This window comes from Anastrepha ludens, chromosome 4 (assembly GCF_028408465.1).
Source record: "Anastrepha ludens isolate Willacy chromosome 4, idAnaLude1.1, whole genome shotgun sequence".
NCBI lineage: Eukaryota > Metazoa > Arthropoda > Insecta > Diptera > Tephritidae > Anastrepha > Anastrepha ludens.
The window spans coordinates 127,240,598-127,264,809 of NC_071500.1; the positions used below are offsets into that span (position 1 = coordinate 127,240,598).

A 24,212-nucleotide genomic window follows, 5' to 3' on the forward strand; every position below is an offset into this window, starting at 1 on the left:
CGTGATGTTTATGTTTGATCCGACTATCTGTACACGACCTCGGCTCGTCATATTTACGTTTTGCCGGACGATCTATACTCTCTCCGTCATATCCATGTTTGGGCCAAAATTTTCATCACGAGTCAGACTCGTTAAAGCATGGCAATGCTTTGTTGCCGTTTTTGGCCGAGTGAGTGGTGTAGATATTGCTGGATCAAGCTTAGTAGTCTTGATGGATACGAGCTTTAGCTATGCTTTAGACAGCTCCAGTTCTGGTTCTAACTCAGTCTCTAGTTCAGTTATAGCTAATGTTTCCATTTCATCATTCCGGGTTTACTCTTATATAGTTTTCTCGCTCTACTTTTTGACATCATTTTCGCCATTCTCGTTCATTTCTACTCATCCTCATCACCAACAGTGATCTCCGAAGAGCCACTGCTCGCGATCACCATACATCAAGGATGGTAGATTATCAGGTTTGCTATTTAGCTATGGTGAAAAAGAAAAATGTGCGTGGAACTTTGGCTGACACATCACTTGGGGATTCGGCAGCCGAAATGTGTACGATCATTTCAGATGTATTCACACATATTTTTTTTTTTTTTTTCGGGACAACTAGCAAGTACAGCACTCAGACAACATTAAGTCCATTGTACTGCGCTCGGGTTCTCTCCAATCAGCAACGAAGTGTTGAATTTTTTCGTATATCACCAACACAATCTCAGTTTTTTTTGTAAACACACCTCAAGCGACGTCAGCCCAACAGCTGATCCAGTCGAATTCGCTCAGATCCGAGTAACGGTGTGTGAAAGAGCTCTGCTTTAAAATCTTTTTACCATGATGTACGACAGGTTTTTAATCGTTACGAGAACGTTTTAAATTTCAAGCTGACCAAAGAATTTCACACCAGCGTTATTCCACTAAAAATTATAAAGAATGGTTCATGGATTTTTTTTTATTTTTTTTAAGATGTTAGATGACTTAGACGAAGACACTAAGTACTCCTATGCCACATGCCAGATGGTCACGGTATTTCTTACGGAAGTCTATGTCATCTTGAATGTGGCATACTGGCTAATTGAGAAAAAGTGGCGGGGTAGCAGTATCGGAATTTGTAGTGACAGTCAAGCTACACTGAAAGCCCTTGCTAACCCACGCTGCACAGTGCGGCCGATTCCCGAAAAGCTGGCCAAAACTCAAAAAATTAAGTAATTGATTCAAAATTTCTTACTCGGGGGTTGTCAGGGTCGCTGATTACGAATTTGATCCTAAAATTTTGAAAATCCACCCCCTTCCACCCCTATTGGCCACCCCCTCACGTGAAATAGCGTATATTCTAGAACATAATCAAGATGCATGTTAATTTATATGTTTTCGGGGTCGCTGATTACGAATTTGATCTTAAAATTTTGGAAATCCACCCTCTTCCACCCCTATTGGCCACCCCCTCACGTGAAATAGCGTATATTCAAGAACATAATCAAGATGCATGTAAATTTATGTTTTCGGGGTCGCAAGGTAGCAAGTGGTAGCAGCTGAATCTTGTTTTATTCAGTAACCATTACTTTTTTGAGTAACCTTTAATAGGTTTCAAAGCAGCATATGACGGCGTTGTATTACTATACAGTTTGAAAACTCAAATTTTATAAAAAAAATTGCAAAAAATGTATCTACGTATTGCTGCAGCTAAAAATTTTGTGTCGAGGTATTGATATGTACTAAAGATTTCTCGTATTTTACTAACCTTCCGAAGATGATTCCGTTTGGTTTTGTTCAATTTACTCCATTACAAAATCTTTCAAATGTGTACAACTTTCACTATTCATCGACAGTAATACGATGCTCAAACGAAGGCCACGTTGCGACTGAAAATACAGAGGATACTTAGGGTACAGGACGTTGCTATGAACGGTTTTCACTACTCAAGGCATTACTGTAGCCAACCCAAAGACAAAAAAACTCTATCTAGAAACTTTTTTTTTCGACTTTTGGCCAGCTTTTTGGGAATCGGCCGCACTGTGCGCTACTCTTTGAAGCTAGTCGGTGAATGTAAGACAAAACTGCACAGTGTTGCAAAACTGAATAAAGCTAGTCTGGACATTGTGGTACTACAGGGAACGAGTTAGCTGGTGAATTAGCTAATGAAAGCTCTACAAGTATGCCACAAGGCCCTGAACCCTTTCTTGGTGTCAATTCCGCAACGTTTCAACTATGGATTGACGACTTTATGAGCTCTACCCATAGAGGACGTTGCTCTGGGTTGAACTCGTGCAGAGTAGCGAAGTGCTTTGTGAAAGAACCAAACGGGGAAATAGCGACCTTTCTCTAAAAACTCAGCAGAAAGGACCTGAGAGTACTGGTGGGTGTAATCACAGGGTACAACGCCTGTGGTCAGCATATGGCTGCCATGGGGGTTGTAGACAGCCCCACATGCCTATCCTGTCTTGAGGATGACGACACTGCGGAGCATTTTTTCTGTAGCTGTCCGGCGTTTTCCAGAATCAGACTTAGGATATTGGGTTGCGATATACAGAGTATGGATAAAGTCCATACTCTTCCTCTTCCAGACCTCTTAAGATTCGTCAATGAATCCAAGAGATTTGTGGAAGGGTTACCTCAAACTAATTTATCCGTTTTACCACCTACTTTTTATCTTTCCTGTCTCTATTCTTTCTACTGAAATCTATCCGGGGGTAATACAATGGTGTCCTGACTGAGTGCTTGGACTTGTCCCACCCCCCACAAATCTAATCTAATCAAAGGATGTTATTTATTTTGAATTAAATTGCAATTAGTTTGCTAAACTTTGCTTTTTGAAAGCCACCGTATTTGTTGTAATCCTTTAATAACGTCCTTTTTTCCGTTTTACAGTACAACACTCCCTGGAGGCAGAGAAGACATGGCTGCAGTGTCAGTGCGAGCGGTGGGGTTTGCGTAAGTATAATTCGCATAATTTTTATGCTTTCTTTATTTAACCAATTTGGTTATTTATTTGCTTTCCAACATCAGTGTAATTGGCACCTTATGTCCAAATAGCGAACAAGTTAACCATAAGTAGTTGATACTTAAAATAAGACGTAACAGTGACTAATTCTTTTTCGCCAACTTTATCTTGTCTATTATCCGTTTCACTCTGTCACTATAAAGTCGTCCTAGTAATTGTCTATTGTACTGTATACTTATTTTATCCGATTTAGTTTTATTGTTCAATTGATTTGATTTAAATGTGGTCACTAATCCGCTTGTTTAAAATTCATCATTAACAACCGAACTGCCTTACATTTTCATTCATTTCACTTTTTCCATTTTGAATGGGTTTCTATCTCGAATATCATTTTCCTCTTTATTAACATTTAGCTTTCACGTGATGCAGATTGCTTTTCAGTTTATTTATAAATTTTAAATAGTTCCAAGTTCAAAAAAAATTGTTTTTCAAATTGTAATAGTAATTGTAATTGTAATGAAATGTTGTTAAGAATAATTTAACCAAACACCCAAACATTTGTAAATCTCTCTTTTCTTTCACTCTTACTCATCCTATGCCTGTGTGTCGTATTAAATGTCCGTCAATTGTGAAATGACATGACATATATCAAAATCGTCTAAAACTAAAACAGTTGCCCAGGAAGAATCTCGCTCCACGCCTGCCTTGCTAACAAGCTCAAGTTCAGCTTTAGAAAACAGCGTGCTTTCATTGGGCGTAACACCAGAACATTCTTTTATTGAATCATGTGCACGCCTATCTGTCTCCTTAGAAGGTCCGAGCCTATTCGCCTTGACATCTTCGCCGATACCGAAACGAAACATGCAGGATTTTCAACGTGACACCGATAATGATGCTGATGCCGATGAAGAAAATTTCGGCGACGTAGATGCTGATGCCGAAGCCGATGCCGATGACGACGAAGATGAAGACTTCGCCGCTGAACTTGAAATAAGTAACGAGGACGACGATTTAGAAAACAATCTGAAAACTAACTTTCCACGTAAGACTGTGCAAAGAAACTACGGAGCAACAACCACAACTACAACAGCGACAGGTAATAATCGCCAGCCAACCCATAATAACGCTGCTTTAAACACCACTTACACCATTGAAGTGGACAGCGTTGATGTTGCGGACTCGAATGATGATGAAGGTGAGGACGAAGTGACCGTAGTAAGGCGTCGCTATCGTCAGAATAAAAAGAAAATACTAACCCAAACGCGTATGCAACATCAGAGGCGCCTGCGTGCCGGCTCCAAGAGTCTTGATGGTGGCGATCGTGCACCACAAACAACACCCATGAACAGCGAAGTAGTATGCGAAAGCAGTAGTAAAATGAAAAACAACAAAATGCAAAGCAGCAAGACGAGTGCACAAATTAGTGGTGATGGCGGTGGCGGTAGTAGTAAAACGACGAGAACGCGCACTTGCAGCCGCTGCAATCGCGGTATACGTCATTCGTCTTCGTGTTCCTCAGCTTCTGGAGGAGGAGGAGGAGGAGGAGGTGGTGCTGGCGGCGTGGGAAGTGGTAGTGGCATGACTATGGAAGAATTGCGCGCTGTCAATCGCTATGCCGAAAGCACAAAGAGTCTTTCCTATTTGCCACAGGTGAGGGATGAATTCTTGCTTGCTTCACGGATTTCGGTATAAAAAAAAAACGAACAAATAAGTTAATTAATGCTAAATTTTAGAATTATTAATTATTATTGTTTATTATTATTATTTTTTTATTATTATTTCATTATTATTTCGTTGTATTTGTATGATTTAAATACGAGTTTTGTTGTATACTTTTTTCGTTTAATTTTTCCCCACTTCACTTCTCTGCTTTACACATAACAAGTATTCCAAACAATAAATTAATATGTATTTCTATTTTTTTTATATTAACTTCCATTGAGGTTAGGCGTTAGGTACGGGCATTAAAAATTCATAAATGTTGTAGTTGTAATTGAGTTAATATTTACATCGCACAGCCCATGAAGGATCTATTATTTTTTATGTGCGCCACCAGGTGTGAACTAACATGAAATTATAGTTTGAGCAGAGTTTTTAAGGCGAAAGGTCAGTCATTTTTTCGTTGCAGTTGTATTGCAGGGAATTTTTTTTTCGCGCAGATTCTGTGTTGTATTGCAGTGGATTTTTTTTTTCTCGCAGATTCTGTGTCCATAGCATACACTCACGCCGGAATGAACCGCTTGCATAACTTAATATATTCCTCTAATTTCTTGTTTTTGTTGTATTTACACACATATGTGCACATATATATTATATTACATTCAATCAAATCGGCAGGAGCGCACATTAATTGGCGCGTTATAACCTCAAAAAATATTTGCATAACGAAAATCGAAATATGTACGTTTATGAGTGCAGCGGCTCAACGCGGAAGTGCGCGAAAGCAGAAATATTATTATTATTATTTATAGTGAATATATATGTACAATATAACCCTAACTTAATTAGCACACTGGCTACTACGGCCTTCAGTGCTGAAGCAGAAATATCTTAAATATTTTATTTCAAAAAGTTTTCAATGCAAGCATGCTTTAAAATCTACTGCCAATGAAAACAAATTAATTTAAGTTAAACTAAATAAATTTTAGTTTTCTTCAAAAAGTTTTAGTCAAACCTTACACAAATCGAATGAACTTCTATATATTAAATCGCATTTATCAATTTCTATCAAATTTTTCCGTTAGTGGATGTCTTATGCAATTAATTTTAAAAACAAAAATACTCTTATTCTTTGTTAAATTTTTTTTTTGTTCGAATAATCTTAATCACAATCATAATTACTTGATAATCACTATATCCTATCCTTTTGATCGTAGTTTTAGTATAATATATAAATTACTCATGCGAAAGACATTTTTTATAAATTTATTTATGTATGCAAATGACATTATTTTGTTTGTGAAAATTGTCAAATTATTTATTGAATTTGTGCATAATTGCCTAGAAATTGGTACGATTAAAGAACTTTTATTTAATTTTGCGCACATTATTGCTTGTTTGGCCATAGTGCGTAACAGCAAAATTAATTATAAAAAGATGACCTCAAGTCCTCTAAATATGTAGGTATCTATAAAAAAATGCTATATTTATTTGCTAAGAATTTGTAAACAAAATATAGCTGATTAATGATTGATGTGAAATTAAACTAAAATTTTAATGTACAACAGAAAAGTACAAATAATTATAATAAAAAAAAACAATAAAATAAAACAATTTTATGCTGAAATTTCGATTTGTATTTTTAACCGAAACTAAAACGAACGAAGCAAAATTTTTTTATTCAAGAAAATGCCATAGATTTCATTCAATACATCATTAAATAATTTTAGACAAATTTTAAATGTTTGGTGTTGCTTGTACTGTACTTCTACTTCTAGTTATATAAGTGCTCGATTTGTCAACAATTTTTATTTGACTTCAATTAATGGAATTTTATTTGTTTTCTTTGTTTTTAGCTTTAGTTTTGTAAATACATTTACTTAATTTATAATTTTATAAACTAAAAATTAATTGTGTATTTTCTGGTAACCTTGTAATTGGATTCGCAAATAATTAGTGGCGTAACTTTGTGTGTGTGCTCAGTAAATTTAGAAATACATATAAAACCAAAATATTACAGCAATACGAAATTTATTTTTTATTTGAAACTCTCTCTTTTATATATAATTTTTTTTTTTTTTTTTTAATTTGGATGTCTTTCACCTCAAGTACTTCTCTGCTTATGCTAAAATTGTAAAAATAGTTTCACTTAGTTTTATACTACAACTCATAACGTTTTTTTATTCTTATTATTTGTCGCGCATGATTGTCATATGTCAGTTTGTAAAAAAGCCCGTTCACCACTAGCAGGTACGGAATATCGCGTTAGAAGGAGGTGCCCATAAAATCACGTTTTTTTAGTTGCTGCTAAGGCCAGTACATACAAAAATATAGTGCAAACAATTTCTTATCTGCCCCACTGCTGTTGTGTAAACTCTATCTAACTTTTCTAGGGGGTAGGGGAAATGTAGCATTTGACTTGTATTAAAATTGTCATACCTGCACCTCACCACACAGTATTGCGCAGAACAAAAGCAGCAAACGTAAAAAAGCGAATTGTTGGAATATTCTAGCGAAAACTAGATTTGAATTAAAGGTTCATACATTCTTTTCTTTATTCACTCCACTTGGGGTTCCGTAAATCTATTTTACTTTTTGGCAGGTTAGGTGATTAGCCTGCCCCTACCAGTCGTAAATAGTGAGAATACCCACCTGTCGTTGCTTAAGAACAAGGCCTTCTAACTGTTTAGAGCGCCATTTGTGTTGTTGATATATAAATAGGTATTTTTGCTAGTTTCATGTATATAAAATAAAATAGAAATAAATAATTGGCGCTTTTACCCTTTATGGCTATTTGGCCGAGCTGCTCCCCCTATTTGTGGCATGCGTGTTGGTCTTGTGCCACTATTGGAGGGACCGAGAGTTCTAAAGCGACTGCGAACGGCACATATTTTTTTATGAGAAGCCGTTTTATGGCAGAAATACACGCGGAGGTTTGCCATTGCCTGCCGAGCTGCGAAAAAAATACTTAGAAAAAATCTTATTTCTATCCTAAACACTTCCGAGTGGCAGTCCCGCAGCAATCCATTCGGCTACGGCGGCCGCCATGTAGGTGATTAGCTTGTCTGTCAGAAATCAAAATAGATTAATGAAACCAATGCAAGACTGAGTCTTGTCGAGACGGCAGTAGTTTTGTTAAATTCTGCTTTTTTTAGTTAGTACTAACCTTAGAATGACAGCTGCTAAAATTTCATGACCTTCTATTCGTTAGTTTGTGATTTATTGTGCTAAGAGTGACGCTACTATCGTTATTTTCAAAACAATGGATCAAAAATAATTTCATGTTTTAATTTTACACTGTTTCTTGATGGGGGAAAACTACCGTGCAAGCGAAGCAATAGCTCCTGCTACGACTACGAACATGCCGACAAACTTCGATTATTTCTGTGGTTTTAACGACATTTTCTTTAACATCAAAAGTGCCCAAAACGGAAACGACGAAACCGAAATTTACTTGTATTACTGCTACAAAAACAACATCAAATTTCACGTAATTAACTGCTACAGTAACGGCTTGCATTTTCGTCTCTATCAAAGAAAAACTGTAAAATGAATCTTTCTCTTTGTTGAGCTCCATTGTTAACACCCTGTAACACACAACTGAATGGAACAAATGAAAAAAAAAACAGCAAACGATTTTTTTTTGTGTGAAATGTCACCTTGAAAATGAGCACAAATTTTAATTGTTTGATCGATACTTTAGGAGATATCGATCACTACAGCCATCTACCGAGAAAAAAGTGATTTCTTTTAGAGAGGAGATAGAATGCATTTTCTAGTTAATATTCAAGGCAATGTAAGGTGTGTTTCATAATCATAAGACACCTTTGGGATACAATTGTCGTTGTGTTATCCGGAATTTTTTACGGAGTCCTGAGAATTACAACATTTTGAAGCCCGTTGGAAGAAAATTATCACTATCAAGTAGAGAACAACGAGCCATCATAAGAAAAGCTTCTAACTCGACTAGGTCTTCCGCCAACTTGGCCGCTGTTGTTCAAAATAAGGTTTCAAAACAACAGTTTGGCGCACATTACAAAGGTGCAATCATTTAATAATATCAAAAATCAGAAAAGGACCCCATTTTTTGCCACGGCACAAGCTGGCGCGTCTTCAGTTTGCAGAAAAACATCTAGACACCAACTTGGATACAGTAAGATATTTGGAATATTTGTAATGTTGCCCAATTTCATATTATTTTTTAAAAAGATTATATTTTCGGATGAAAAAAAGATGAAACCTTGATAGACCCGATGTTTTTTTTTAATTATTGAAGAAATTTGCGCAATAGCCCCCTCTTATTTTCCTAGCGCAACTTCGGTGAAGGTTTGTTATGGTTTGGGGCGCATTTACAACGAGATTAAAGTGGCAATTAAGGTAGAATGGGCTTCTCTGGATGTAAATTTACTTAAAAAGTTAGCAGAATCGATGAAAAAAGGTTATTTTGTGTCGCTAATGGATTAGATTACTAAAATAGAAGACGACAGAAAAAAAATTCGAAAAAGTATGCTTTTGTTAAACGATCACTTAATTAAAGAGTGTCTTATCATTTTGAAATGCCTGGAAATACGTTTGTGCTAAACAATTTTTTTATGTATTAAAAATAGTTCAAATTTTTGTAATGAAACAGATAACTTTTGTTACTTTAACGATGTGTAAAATTTTTATTTTCCTCTGAAATCTATAAATTAAAATACTGTGAAAAAATAGCAGTGTCTTATAATTATGAAACGCACATTTAATTTATAAATTGTTAAATTTTAGGGTAGAACACCAACTAATCCAAACTTGGTTCGTTTCCTCTTTTACATTCATTTTTTTTTTTCAATATAGCGCTTGGCTATTTCAGCGTTTTTAGGCTTCTACACTATTTTTAAGGCTTAACAAATATTCTGTGCACTTATTTATATTTCGCAGCTCAGACCTGCGCAAGTTTCACAATTAAAACTCTGCTACTACTTTGATCACATTTCTAGTAACACAGGCACAGCACAACATGCATAACACACATACGAAAGCACATCATTTCCTATTTTGCTAACGCACCCGGAATTATTGGCATAAAAGGAAGAAAGAACAAAAAAAAAAAAGGATAAATTGCGTTACCTTTTATTTATTTTTGTTTGTGTTACTCTAATTCATATATAAATTACTTGTTTCTCATATTTTCCATATAAAAATTTGTTGCTGTGCATAAACCTGCTTTATTTTGTGACAAAGTTCATTGCGGCAATTGCAAATTTTTCTTGTTTAAATTTTATTTCTAAATATAAAACAATAATAGCAAAAGAAACAATACAACTACATAAAACTAAGCTCGTAATTTTATCTGCCAATTACCCTTTTTCTTCCTGAAAAAAAAAAAATCCCTTATCCGTACAACAACAACAACAACTGTAACAACACTCTTGGAACAACTGCCGCTTGGAAATGGAATACTGTGACTCTCACCTTTCTGACCTTTCCGAATAAAAACGAACGAAATATTTTTAACTGAACTCGTGCTACATACATACAAATATCTATATAAATATATATATACTCTTCACCAACCAACAAACTACACCAACTGCAAAAAAATAAAATAAATAAATGTTTAACAACACCAAAACTCCTATCGACAATGCAACAATTTATGTATATTTAAATATATGGAAAAATTGCACTTTCAAATCTTCAAATGCTCTTGCGGTGCATTATCAAAAAAAAAAACGAAAAAAAAATCAAAAAACGAAAGGTCCATGAACGTCAAACTGCACGCATGCGCACACGTTCCGAATGGTTTTTGGGCCCTATGGATAGCGAATTGACACTGCATTTGCCCAACACATGCAGCAATTGTTGTCTGGCTGCAGTTCAAAAGCAGCAACAGCAACAACTACAGCAGCACCAGCACTTTCAAACGCACGGTTATCTGGGCGGTGGCAGCACTCGCGACATGCGCGCACATCGTGACGTCTTTGCCGCCGAAGATGTTGATGAGAATAGTTTGGTGGTTAGTGGCAGTGGTGGTGGCCGCAATGGCAATGCTCTCTATTTATACTATAAGAAACGACTGCAACAACAAAAACAAAGGAATGTTACACAGCAGCAGCAAATGCATGCTGAACATATGGACACAGACGACAGCTGCAATTCATATGATCCAAAACAACAAAAACAAGTACAACAGCATCTACAAGTTGATGCCACCACAAACTTATATCTTGGTGGAGTACAGGCAACGGAACGGCGTTTATTAGAGCCAACATCAACTATTGCGGCTGCACATAATGGCTGTGGGCGGCGCGTGTATTTGGATGCGAATACAACAACCAATATCGGTAGCTATGTTACCTCATATAATTCTACTAATAACAATTATATATATGATTCTAATGATACAACAACTAAAGCATCTGCTTTCACTACAACTACAACTACAAGTACTTCTACTTCTATTACTACTCCTACTACTACTACTACCACTACCACTACTCTACAAAGCAATCCGTTTTCCACTATTACCAAACTTTCTTTTGATACCAGTCACAAATCTAACAGTAGTAGGGGAAATACTTGTAATTATATAGAGAATGCTATGTATAACAGTTCTAACATTGTAAACAATAACACTAACTGTACTTTGTTAGCAAGTAGTCGCCAACATCTAAGCAATTCGTCTAACACTAAATATTCACATTATAAACATTCAGCGTCAAAATCAACGGCGACACGATATGATCTACACCCACGCAATCATTACATCCGCTCACATACAAGAAACATACAATCGCCTTCATATTTGCATCCACATTCACAAACACAGAGTCATCAACGCCAACATCCGGAGCAGCGACGTTGTTTAATGCTGCCCAGTCACTACCATTCGACCGATTCCGTGCGATATTGTGACGTAGACTTAGATGTTGAAATTGTAACTGAGCCGCCAATGCCCTCGTCGTCATCGTCACGCTTGTACTACAGTCCGCGTAAGCAATTATTTGCGGCTAGACGCTGTAATTCCACCATCGATCTTTACAAAGCTGATTGTTGTAATGGCGAAGGTGACAACGGTGCTGGTGATGGTGATGATGGTGACGAGCACAGCAGTGATATCGATCATAATTATCTAACATATTCCTTGCCCAATGATCACAACAATGAGGTCGATTTCGATGCATTTGAGGTGTCGGCAATAACGCAGCACCAGCCAGCGTCTTGTGAAACATATGCCGCCGATTCAACAGGTTTTTTGAGTGCAGTTGATACTTCTGTAGCGACAATCACTACAAGTGACGCTGGACGTGTTTTGCCACTTGCAGCGCGCGAAGAAGTCGATTACATTCATACATCCCGTTATAGGCAGAGTACACCGCGTGTGCACCGTCGCCAACAACAGATGCGACACCGGCAGCGTTTAGCTTCAACATCGACGCAGTATCAGTCGTTGAACTCAACCAATGCTAACAGCCTACTTACGACGGCGGACGGTGGCGAGAACGGCAATGGCAGCGGCAGGAACGCGCGCATTGAAAGCGGCAGCCATTTCGTTACAATCATCTTCAATGTTTTAGACTTCTTATTTTAATTATAATTTTAAGTAATTAAAATTAATTATTCGAATAGTTGCGGCTTTTTTTGTAAACAATGCTTTTTTTAATTTTCATTCCGAAGTAATAAAATTTGTGTTGTGATTAACGACACTTTTGGTTACTATTACTTGCTTTAATACTATTTAGAATATTATATATTTATTCTGTGTTTAATTTAATGTCTGTGTGAATATGTTAATGTTGTTATTTTTTAATTTGATTTTGTACAAATATTAATACTTTAAATGCTGTTAGGCGCGTGCATTTAATTCAAATTTAATACTTGGGTTAATTAAAGAAAAAATACATTGAAAAGCTCAATGCGAAATTGCTTCATTGATTTGCTCAATTTCATATACGAAACCCTAAAAAAAGAAGGAAAAAAAACTATCCTTCTCTTGCTAAGTTTATTGTATTATAAGTAGATAATTAGATAATTCTTAAATATCGATAATAAAAATATAAAAATGTGGCGCATATCCTTGAAAAGTGTTTTTGCCGAGTTTTTATCCTAGTAGTTGCTCTAAAAAAGCTCACTAAAATGTTGCTACTTAACTTGCATTTCTATGCAGCTTCTGAGTTTAAGCGAATTTTTTTCATAGCAGCACTGCAATCGATTTTTCATTTTCAGCTGGTAAAATGCATACACTTCTAGACAACAATATAATTGCGTTAAGTGCAGTCGTTTCTTGGAGGAAATGCGCAACATTGAAATGTTTAAGGGGTTATATACAGTTAGAAGGTCGAAAAAAGCGAATTTTCCAGAATTTTTTCTGGGAAAACTTTTAAATTTATTGATCTAAAAATTTGTACACATATTATGTTATCTTTTAACTGTATTTTAAGACTTAGTATTAGTAAAAATATTTATATGGATAGGAGCTACAGCTGATCTCCGGGAGCTCCCCTCAAAAAAGACGTTCTGCGGTGACCACTATGTCTCTGAACTGGATCCTCGGAAATTGAAAAACTAAACAGAGTTCGTTAAAGTAATGTTAAATCTAGTAATTAATCGAAGGAATAAGCAAAATAATTTTTTTGACAAAATGGCAGTTTCTAAAAAAAACAAAAACTATTTTTGACCAAAATTTCGGTTTCTCAAAAAAAAAAAACAAAAAAAAAATTGATTTTTGATCAAAATTTCGGTTTTTCAAAAACAAAAAAAAAATTTGTTGGCCAAAATCTCGGCCTAAATGGTTTACAAACAAAAATATTTATCGGTGAGAAAAAATCTTCGATTGACTACTAAAAAATATATTTAAGAAGCTCGTGTCAAATTTGAGATTCATCGGTTTATCCGTTTTCGAGTAATGTTGGTCACCGACTTTGAAATTACCATTTTAAGAAAAACGCGTTTAAAGTTTGAAAAGCACTTTCAAGCACTCTGAAACACCTTTTCAAATTTGCGTGTAACTTCACCAGAACGATATTAAATTTTCTGTGTGTATTCTTAAATACAGTGCCGCTCAACTGAATAGGTTTGACTTCTTTTTTAGACTTAGAACATAATATCTTCATAACGAGCACCCGGATTTAAACCAAATAAATTTTGTTAAGTAAAACGATCAATTATTTATAAAATACAAAAGTTGTTTTTTTTTGGTTTGGGTTTTATATTTTTTTTTATTATATTTTCAAAAACATAGCTGAAAATCTACATTATTTTTGGCTCAAGTGAATAGGTTTGACCAACAAAACTATAAAAAAAAAATTATTCACAGCAATATTTCATGGCACTTGGTAACTTAAATAATAAAAGACACTATTTCAGCATTATTTAATATTTGGTATGACCTCCCTTATTCTTAATTATTTCAAACATTCGAGTTGATAAGGAATCGTAATATTTTTCAATTTCACTCAGTGAAATAGTTGACCAGGTTTTTTTAATCGCTTCAACTAGGGTCGCCGAGTCTTGAAATTGTCTTCCCCCTTCATACACTCTCCTGGATGGGAGTATGGCGGCCACTCGAGCAAGTTGAGATTCTGGTCCTTAATCCACTGTTTTGTAACCCGGGCTGTATGGATGGGGCGTTGTCTTGTTGGTACGTCCATTGAATAGGGGAAAAGCCTTTTGGAGCACAGTCTTGTAGACATTTGCATTCATCTTTGATTAAACAAACTGAAGCTCGCAAGTTCCATAAAACGATATAGCTCCCCAAACCATTACGCCTCCTGTACAGGAGTGATGACGACTCAAAAAGCATTCTTTTTTTCGCATATCGTGAAAATAGTAGTTGTAGAGCCATCCGGTCCGTCGAGATTGAACTTTTTTTCGTCGGAGAAGACCACAGCCTTCCACTCCTTGTTCCATATCATGTGATCCCGCGCAAATCGGAGTCGCGCTTCCTTCCTTGCATCATTGAGAGGAGGTTTTTTTTTATTTTTAATCTCTTTAAGTGTTTAGCACTCCGAATAACTCGTTTTACCGTTGCCAAACTAGCATTTACACCGCATTCATCCCTGATTTTACTGGCAGAGAGGTGGGAATTCGAAGCAGTTCGAAGGATTAGTCGCCTCTCTGAGCCCGTTGTAGCATATTTTTTTCCTTCTTTAATTTTTTTCTCGTAATCGGCTTCATTACGAAGAAAATTGCTTACCACGTTTTGGCTTCGACCAATCTTCTTTGCAATTTCATTAAGTTATAGGCCAGATTCAATATAGCCTTTAATTTGACCTTTTTCAAAATCGGTTAAAGATTTTCCCCGACCCATATTAAAAAAAATTGTAGCAATTACTTTAAATTTAAGTAGATAAAAGAAATTATATGTTTTCAATCACGCAGTCAATCAAACAGTGAAGTCAAGGTTGTCAAACCTAATCAGATGAGCCAAAAATAGACCACACATTTAGCGAATTCCACGATGAAAGCAAAATTCTGATTTACCGTTGCATAGAACCTGTTACATTTTTTTGTCATATTATGAGTAAACAAATGAATGTTCAAAACAAAAAAGAAAGAAGGAAAAAATGCCATAGGAACAAAGAGAGAAGAAAAAATAGAAGAAATAATTTTTAAACCTATTCAGTTGAGCGGCACGATTTTTTTGAAAATTCTAACTGTATAGAACCCCTTAATTCTAATTCAGGTTAAAAATTATTGAAAAGCAACCAGAATTTTGAGCCACTTCAAACTTGCACTTTTTTAAGCTAAAAATAAATAAATAATTGCCATCTACACCCTGTTTTGGATGCTTGTGGATATGGAAGTAGCCCGGGCCTTCTCCTATTTGTGATGTGCGTCTTGATGATGTTCCCCAAATAGAGGGAGCTACAGTTTTAAGCCGACTCCGAGCAAAAGTTTAATGGGCCATAAAACTGCTTACCCAATTAATTCCTAATTTAATTCCTATTAAAAAGTTTGAAATTTTAATGAAAATTTGTCAAACTTTTATAAATTTTGTATAAATTTTGAAACTTTGATTTAATACCTTCTGCTCAAATATGAACGAGACGTTATCAATAAAACGGTCCGCGGATGACATATGGCAAAAATAAATTTTTTGTTTTTTGGTAGGACTGTTATAAGCTTACATGGCAAATTTCAGCGTGATATGTCACATAGTTTGTTTTCTGTGCCACTGTAAACAAGTCAAGCTCGAGTGTGTTCTTCGAATTCTCTTTTATGACTTCAATTGTCTCAAAATGTTTTCCACGGAGCGGCAACTTGAGCTTGGGAAACAGGAAAAAGTCACATGGAGCCATATCAGACGAATACGGTGCTTGCGGAACGATATTAACATTATTTTTGTTCAAATAATCGCGAACAAGACGTGATGTGTGAGCTGGTGCATTATCGTGATGCAAGAACCATGACTTGTTGTCCCACAATTCCTTCCTTTTAAGACGAATGTTCTCGCGCAAACGCTTTAAAACGTCTAAATAATATTCAACGTTAACCGATTTTGCGATTTGTGCGATTTTCAAGCACAATTTCCCTCACTTTTCCGATGTTTTCGTCGTTTACTGATGTTGCTGGACGACGTTCATGAGGCAAGTTTTCAACCGATGTACGGCCCTCTTTGAACGATTTGTACCACTGGAAAACACGTGCACGCGATAGAGCAGAGTCCCCATAGGTTGTCTGCAACATTTTTAAGGCGTCTGAAGCCGAAATTTTGTTGGAATAACAAAATTTCAAACAAATTCTTTGTTCAACTTGAATTTCCATCGTTAATTTCGAAGAATACACTCGAGCTTGACTTGTTTACAGTAGCACAGAAAACAAACTATGTGACATATCACGCTGAAATTTGCCATGTAAGCTTATAACAGCCCTACCAAAAAACAAAAACTGTATTTTTGCCATATGTCATCCGCGGACCGTTTTATTGATAACGTCTCGTTCATATTTGAGCAGAAGGTATAGTACAATACAATGTTTGTTGTAGAAGAGCTGAGCACTATTTTGAATTATTAAATGAAAATAAAGAAAATTAAAAATGAAAAAAAAATCACAAGAAAAGTACTTGAAAGCAAAGTTATAGTACAAATAACGGAATTCTATTATTTAGCGCATAAGTGTATGTGAATTTGCTACCGCCTTTCTTTTTATAAAGCAATTGATACAATCAAGATTCAACGATATTTTTTGCCATTTTTGTTCATATTTGATACACGAAAGGTTATAAATGCTCTTAGGAAAAAGTGTTTCATATTAAAATTTTCCCCGAGTCTCGGCTTAATTTTAACAGAAATATTTTTTGCGAAAGCAATTATATCCTCAATTTTCATTTTACTACTGTGTTCAAAACAAAATTTATCAAAAAAAAAATATATAATATATATATTCATAGCGTATACTCCAATCAGGGAAGATGCCATGCCGTTATTTATAATACACAACTAGTTATAAGCCACCATTAAAGGCACATTACAAGCTCATTTTTCTCTTTTAAATTCAAAATACAACAAAATATAAAAATACAATTGTAAACAAATCGTCAGCTGACATCCTTGAAGAGTACAAAGTTTTGTAATTTATATATGATACATAACCTAAATTCGCAACCTATTTGATATTTTATCATCATTCACATACTCTTCCCCTGTATTAAACGTTTTGATATTCGTAAAAAAACAATTAAGAAGCAATTTCGGGTTAGCTAGATTAAAAAAAAAAAAAAACTCACTTTTAAATAAAAAACTGCTTTGAAAACTAGATTGTCCTTGTGTACATAACCTTAAGATTTGTTTACTCTAGAGCAGGAATTAATGAATTATAGAAGTTAGTTCCGCTTCTTTTTCCCAGATGGTATTTTAACTATCTCACGGAAACCATCTTTCGTATGTTTTGTTCTGCCAATTCTATATACATACAAAAAATTCACGTGTTTTACCATCCGTCTGACCAGACTTTTCCAACTTTGGACGTGAATTTACCATACGTATTTCTATTATAGCAACGACTTGAGCTTCTACATTTAAATTTAATTTTCTATCGATTAGGATGAAAAAGGTCAGACTCGGGTGCTCAACCGAAGGTTTTAAAAAAGGTGTCCAACTGAGAGTTAACGTTTCAAAATAAAAAAATTCAAAATATTGAAAATTCAAAAGTTTTTGGTTACTCATATCTTCGCATTTCTTGGCTTTATTGTTCTCAATTAAAATTCAATTCTTGTAGACGTCTTCAGTCTAAAAGTGTACGAATAAAAAAAAAAGAAAAAAACAAATGAAAATTAACAGTTCAGTAGTTTAAAATATTTGAATATAGTATTCGTCTTCCTAAAGTCAAAAACATGAGTTTACACATTTTCAGAGTTGTGAGTTAATATGTTGGATTTATTAACCATTGATAGTTTTATGTTAAACCAAAACCCAAAATTCCATGCGTACAAATAATTTTTAATATCATCTAATTTTACAAGAGCAATTAACTTTCAAACTTGATTTTAAAACATTTAAATTTCTACGATATGTAATTTATCCGATGGAAGGAGGTTATGTAAAGCTGTCAAAACACCCACAGTGACAGCTCATTGCATGCGATAAAGCGGTTGATCGCATGAGGTTTGCAATGCACGGTCTCCATTTGCATTATATCGCATGAGACGATTTGCGTGCGATCGATCAGCGAGCGCACGTCGAGACAGGGTGTAAAAGTAACAGCTGAACTTTTAAAATATGGAATTTGGAATCATTAAACTCGTTGTTTGCATAAATCAATGACCACTAAACGCAATATAATAATTTACTATTTTGGTTTCCTGTGCAGGTTCTGTTAAAAATATTAAAGCGGAACTACCTTCAAGAACCGCAAGATTTTTTCATGCTCTGAAGTGAGGTTAGTTACAACTAAATTGTTTATGGAATGTAAAATAAACCATTTTTTATGAACTATTGCTAGTATTAATAATGGAAATGAAATCGTTTGAAATTAATGAATTAAGAAGAAATTATTGAAATTAATTAATTAAGAAGAATTTATTGAAATTAATTAACTAAATAACATTAATTGAAAGTAATGAATTAACAGAAGTGTAACGCGTAATTTTAATGATTTTTATGCATACAAGATGAAATTAGTTGTAAACATTCCGGCAGTTATTTACTTCATACGCGCCAACCTAAATCCCATCAATTTTCTCCATTGCATCTCCATCATCTGCCTGTTATCAAAACGGAGCTTTAGTGTTACTTGGGGAGTGCCAGACCTGGAGAGTATCTAACTCAATTCAAACCTATAATTATAATGTATCCACGTATTTGGGAGTAAAATCTGAAATTTTACTTTTTTAATCTAGTTTTCGTGAAAATCTCTATTCGGTTTTTTTTAATTTATTTGTAAAAATTAGGTCATTGTAATAAAAAATTAAATCGAATTATTTGTCATAAATACTCGTATATACATAGTTACGTTATATGTATTAAAAATGTGTCGTTTAAGTTTTTTACTTGAGGGCATACAAACTATTCATGCGTTTTGGCATTTTAATCGGTGTATGCTTTCATAGCAATTTAAATAAATAATTTTTATCGCGTGTGTGCATGTGTGCATTTTTGGTTCATGTCTTGTTTAAAATAAATATATTTAGTTTTTCTTAACACTGTGCGTTTTTTCGTGTTTTTCTGTTATTTATGTGGTTAATTTTATTAGTTAGTTCGTTAGTAAAATTGATAAGATTTCCATAGTTGTCGGAAAGATAAAGATTTTCTACGACTTTAACTACTTTAAGTTTTTGGTTGCGTTAAGTGGTTATATGCAGTTAGAAGACCGAAAAAAGCGAATTTTCCAGAATTTTTTCTGAGAAAATTTTTAAGGCACCTTTCTGGTCTAGAGACGTGAAAATTGAAAGGGTTGAAAGTTGAAGGAAAACAATCGGTATGAATTGAAAATCGTTTTTATTCATTAGATCAACAATAGATCTTTATTTACAAAAAAAAATTTTTTTTTCCATGACAATAATAAAAAAATTGCTTCCCCTGGCGTAACACATGGCACTGATTGGGCTGCTCAGGTACGTCTGGAAAAAAAATTGATCGATTATTCATCAGGAGATATGTTGCTATGGTGGGTAGCAAAAACAATTCTAGATATTTTATCTGTTTATTGGAAAAACAAAAAAAAAGGATTTTTTTCACGTTCTCGCTTAAAAAAAAAATAGAAAAATTAATTATAAAATTAAAATTCTGCTACCCGCGAGAGCAACAATATTAAAAACTCAAATCAATCGGTTCGGTACTTTTTGAGAAAGGATCAATGCCAACTCGGAAAAAATAAATAGTTTCGAGAAAAACACGGTTAACGCGCTTACACCTGGGCGTCGTACTCCAAACCAGTCTCGTTTTAAAGGACTGTAACGTTTAAACTACAACGAATTTCAATAAAAAAATTTGCAAGTATATGTTTGAAAGTATAAACTCTCATAACACGAAAAAAATAGATTTTTCGAAATTCTAGTCCAGAAAGGTGCCTTAAATTTATTGATCTAAAAATTTTTACGCATATTATGTTATCTTTTAACTGTATTTTAAGACTTAGTATTAGTAAAAATATTTATTTGGAAAGGAGCTACACCTGACCTCCGGGAACTCCTCTCAAAAATACGTTTTGCGGTGACCACTATATCACTGAACTGGATCCTCTGAAATTAAAAAACCAAACAGATTTCGTTAAAGTAATGTTAAATCTAGTAATTAATCGAAGGAATAAGCAAAATAATTTTTTTGACAAACTGGCGGTTTCTCAAAAAAAACAAAAAAAATTATGATTTTTTACCAAAATTTCCGCCTTAGATTGCTTATAAAAAAATATTTATCGGTGAGAAAAAATCTTTGATCTTTGAAATACTAAAAAATATATTTAAGAAGCTCGTGTCAAATTTTTTTTGACAAAATGGCGGTTTCTCAAAACAAAAATTCAATTTTTGACCAAATTTCGGTCTTAAATTGTTTATAAAAAAATATTGAACGATGAGAAAAAATCTGCGATTAATTACTAAAACCTAAATCTTCGATTAAGAAACTAAAAAATATATTTGAAAAGCTCGTGTCAACATTTGAGATTGGTTCAGCTATCTTCGAGTAATGTTGGTCATGCGTGTACTTCGAATTTGCGTGTAACTTCGAAAATATTTACAGAAGCGATGTTAAATTTTGTGTTTGTATTCTTAAATATATGTATGTACATTAAGAAAATAAAATTAAAAAAATCGTTTGTTTGAAAATGCGAACTGTATATGACCCCTTAATGTTTTTCATTTAACTTTTTTTCGAGTGTTTAAAGTTTTTTTTTTTTTTTTTTTTTTGCGTATGTAAGCAGCCATATTTGTCTTCTATGGGGTTAATAAAATTTGTGTTCGTTTTTTAAATAATTTTAACCTTCTCCTGCTTTCATGAAGCATACAAAACTATATATAGACTAGACAACCAGCAAATTAACCATAACCCAACAATTTCTGACTCACACACAATAGCAAAATGCACATGCAAAAAGTATATCAGCTAATCTCACATTTATTTTTATTGGCCTGTTCCATTTGCGGCATTTTTATGCAATACAAATATAGACAATAACTGTATTCTAAAAATTATTATACTTATTGTTTTTTTTTTGTTTTTGAAAAAATTTTCCATGCTTTTTCGCCTATAAAATATAATTATACCTTAATACCTTCTTTCTTACCATTTCTATCTATTTTGCGAACTTCCCGTGCCATGACTATTCCACCTAAACAAAACCTGTGTAAATGTCCACCAACTGTAAATCGACCCAAACGTCACGTCACGTCAAACAACTGACCAATTCCACGCATGGGACGGTTTTTACATATGCGGCTGGCTATGCGGCTCTCATAGTTGGCAACATCCGTTTGAGTAATAGCGCCGAGTCCATTCAGTATTCTGCCACAACCGTGCGACGTCCATCCACTCGACGTTTAATTGGCTTAAACGTGCCACGACAATACCCGTTGCGTTCCTCATTGCGTCGGCACAGAGAAAAGCAGGTGGGTAGTGGTAGCACAGTCAACAACGGTAGTGGCAACAGTGTCGTGGATAGCAATGGCGTCCTCACCGGTAATGTTTCCGCAGTTGGCGGCAGTGGTTGTATGCTGCCAGTTGCTACAGCACCACCATCAGTGCGAAATTCCATTGCGGAATGTTGCGGCAATGTCGCTTCAATACATGACAGTAGTCAACATATTCTCATACCAACATTTCCATTTAATCGCTTGGAAGACTGCACCAGTTCACTTGAACGCAAACAGCAATTTCTAGCTGGCATGGAAGGTGAGGCACTCGTTGTGGGTGGTGGAAGTTTAGACGACGGTTGCGTCGTGAGTCGCGGTCTTGATAGTATGCTAATGGATACTACTGAAACTATGAAAGTCTGCGATAACCTAGAGCCAACATTCGCTGACGTAAGCGGCAACAATAATTTGGTATACACGACAGGCACAATAAATAATATTGCGCGGAATTTGGAAAACGTCGTTAGTGCGCCACAAGTGGGACATTATCATCAAAAAATGGCAATACAAAATCAGAGCAGTGATGATGCCCAAACGGAAGCGGGTGTTTCAACTATAACATTTAAAGCGCCACGTGTATGAGAATAAAAAAAAGCATAGCAGAATTAAGGTATCTGAATCAAAATAATTATTACATGCGATATAATTCGTTAAACCGAAAGAGTGCTTTGCAATTGTGTGCAAGTAAACTATGATACTTATTTAATAGAAGTAAGCAACGGGAGTTTATTCTTAATAGGAAAATGCCAAATTAAGTGCATTTGAAAATTAAGGGGCAGTAATGCATTAGCTATGAAAAAGTTTTCCCTAAAAATTTTGGTATCATAAAATTCGATAGAGAAAGAATGCATACAAATATTATTTATATATACAGGGTGTTCGGTGGCAGAATTAGGAACAAAAAGCTAAACTAAAAAGGAATTACTATAATGATAATAAATGAATATTTTAGGTGTGTGGATCGAAAAAAGTGTGATGTACATACATCTACAATAAAATGTAATTTAAATAAATTTAGTCGTAGCAATATTTTGTAATGTACATAGAAAAATTAAGAAAATTCTCAAATAACAAATGTTAAGTTATTTACTTGAATGCATGTATGCATATATGTACATATATATACGCATAGATAGTAATTGAGAGCGTAATAGTATAAATTTTGCTGATGAAACAGTTAGAAAGAAGTGCTGTAAATATTTACTAAAAACTGTAAAATAGCATTGCAAAAGTGTCATTGCATTCATACATTTGTATGTATGTATGTTTGAGTATAACACATTATTTACCGGAATACGCTATAATCAGAAAGTACCGGGAATGTTTAAATAAAACAAAACAGAGTTAAATTTCAGGCAAATTTATTTTATCTCCTTCAAAATATCTGAAGCAACACACATGTGCCAACGTTTAACCCAGTCCTCCATGCACTCCTAGTAGGCCGACGAAGGGATGGCCTTCAGCTCCCTCGTCGTATTCTCTTTGATCTCCTCAATCGACTGAAATCTCTTTCCACGAAGTGTTAATTTCAACTTGGGAAACAAAAAGAAGTCGCACGGGGCCATATCAGGTGAATATGGTGCTTGCTCGATGGTATTTAATTGGTGTTTGGTCAAATAATCCAGCACAATGTGGGCTCGGTGCGACGGCGCGTTATCATCATGCAAAATCCAAGAATTGTTTGCCCACATTTCCGGCCGTTTGCGACGTACAGCATCTCTCAAACACTTCAAAACGGATAAATAGTGACAGATGTGTGTCTTACAGCCCTACGAACGTAAGAAAAAAATATGACCGGTTCCCATGTGCGCGGTTCGTTTAAATTAAACATTCTCGGTACTTTTTGATCGTAGGGTAAATATTTTATTCTCTATACTCGTACATGTGCATATGTGTGTATGTATATGAAATTGCTTCTGAATCGGCGTTTTTTAATTAAAAATCTATTATACTTATTTTCATCAGAGCAAATAGGTAAAAATATAATATTAAAAAAAAAGATTTCATTCACCGTTGCTCTAATTTTGCACACCAAGTGAAGCCACGTCCTTTTCCACCTGATCTTTCAACTGCAGGTGAGGCCCTGCTCTTCCTCTGCTTTAAAAAAATTAAGCAAATAAAATGCAAAATAACGAGCTTAGGCATCACATGATTTTATTTTGTCCACAATAATTTGTTCCATTTCATTATCGCTAACAGATGAAGAACATTCCATTAGCAACTCTATTGTTGTGAATCACGGCTTTCCTCATATTCTCCTTGCTTCTGTCTATGAATTTATGTATAAGTGTATTGCCAAATTAATTAATAATCAAGAAATAGAAGCATAAAACACAAAGGATACATTCAATGCCTTCGATTTGTGTTTCGGAAACTGCAGCAACGGGGATTGGACAGAAGTACATACATCTATATCATTGGCCGATCCGTATTCAATATATATTAAATTTTATCTAACTTTCTCACTTTCCCTTACTTTGCAAGTTTTTTGAATACATGAACAGCAAAACTTGACAGTTATAAATTATTTGCTTCATGAACAGACCTAAATCACGAAATCAAGATAATTAATCTTAATTCACTTTT

At 34.7% G+C, this 24,212-nt stretch overlaps 1 protein-coding gene across 6 annotated transcripts in view; it reads left to right on the forward strand.

The window, feature by feature from the left end:
* LOC128861111 (T-cell activation Rho GTPase-activating protein) overlaps nucleotides 1-24,212 on the forward strand; it is an 80,725-nt gene that overhangs the window by 43,120 nt on the left and 13,393 nt on the right. The window contains exons 4-7 of one of the 6 annotated variants that reach the window (XM_054099013.1): nucleotides 2,851-2,913; nucleotides 3,597-4,573; nucleotides 10,320-10,905; nucleotides 21,454-22,693. In XM_054099013.1, coding sequence (XP_053954988.1) covers nucleotides 2,851-2,913; nucleotides 3,597-4,573; nucleotides 10,320-10,905; nucleotides 21,454-22,208 — 2,381 coding nt within the window. In that variant the 3' untranslated portion in view covers nucleotides 22,209-22,693. Of the gene's footprint in view, nucleotides 1-2,850; nucleotides 2,914-3,596; nucleotides 4,574-10,319; nucleotides 20,834-21,453; nucleotides 22,694-24,212 lie in introns of those variants that run through there. The other 5 variants (XM_054099012.1, XM_054099011.1, XM_054099015.1 and 2 more) reach the window with 5 other exon arrangements.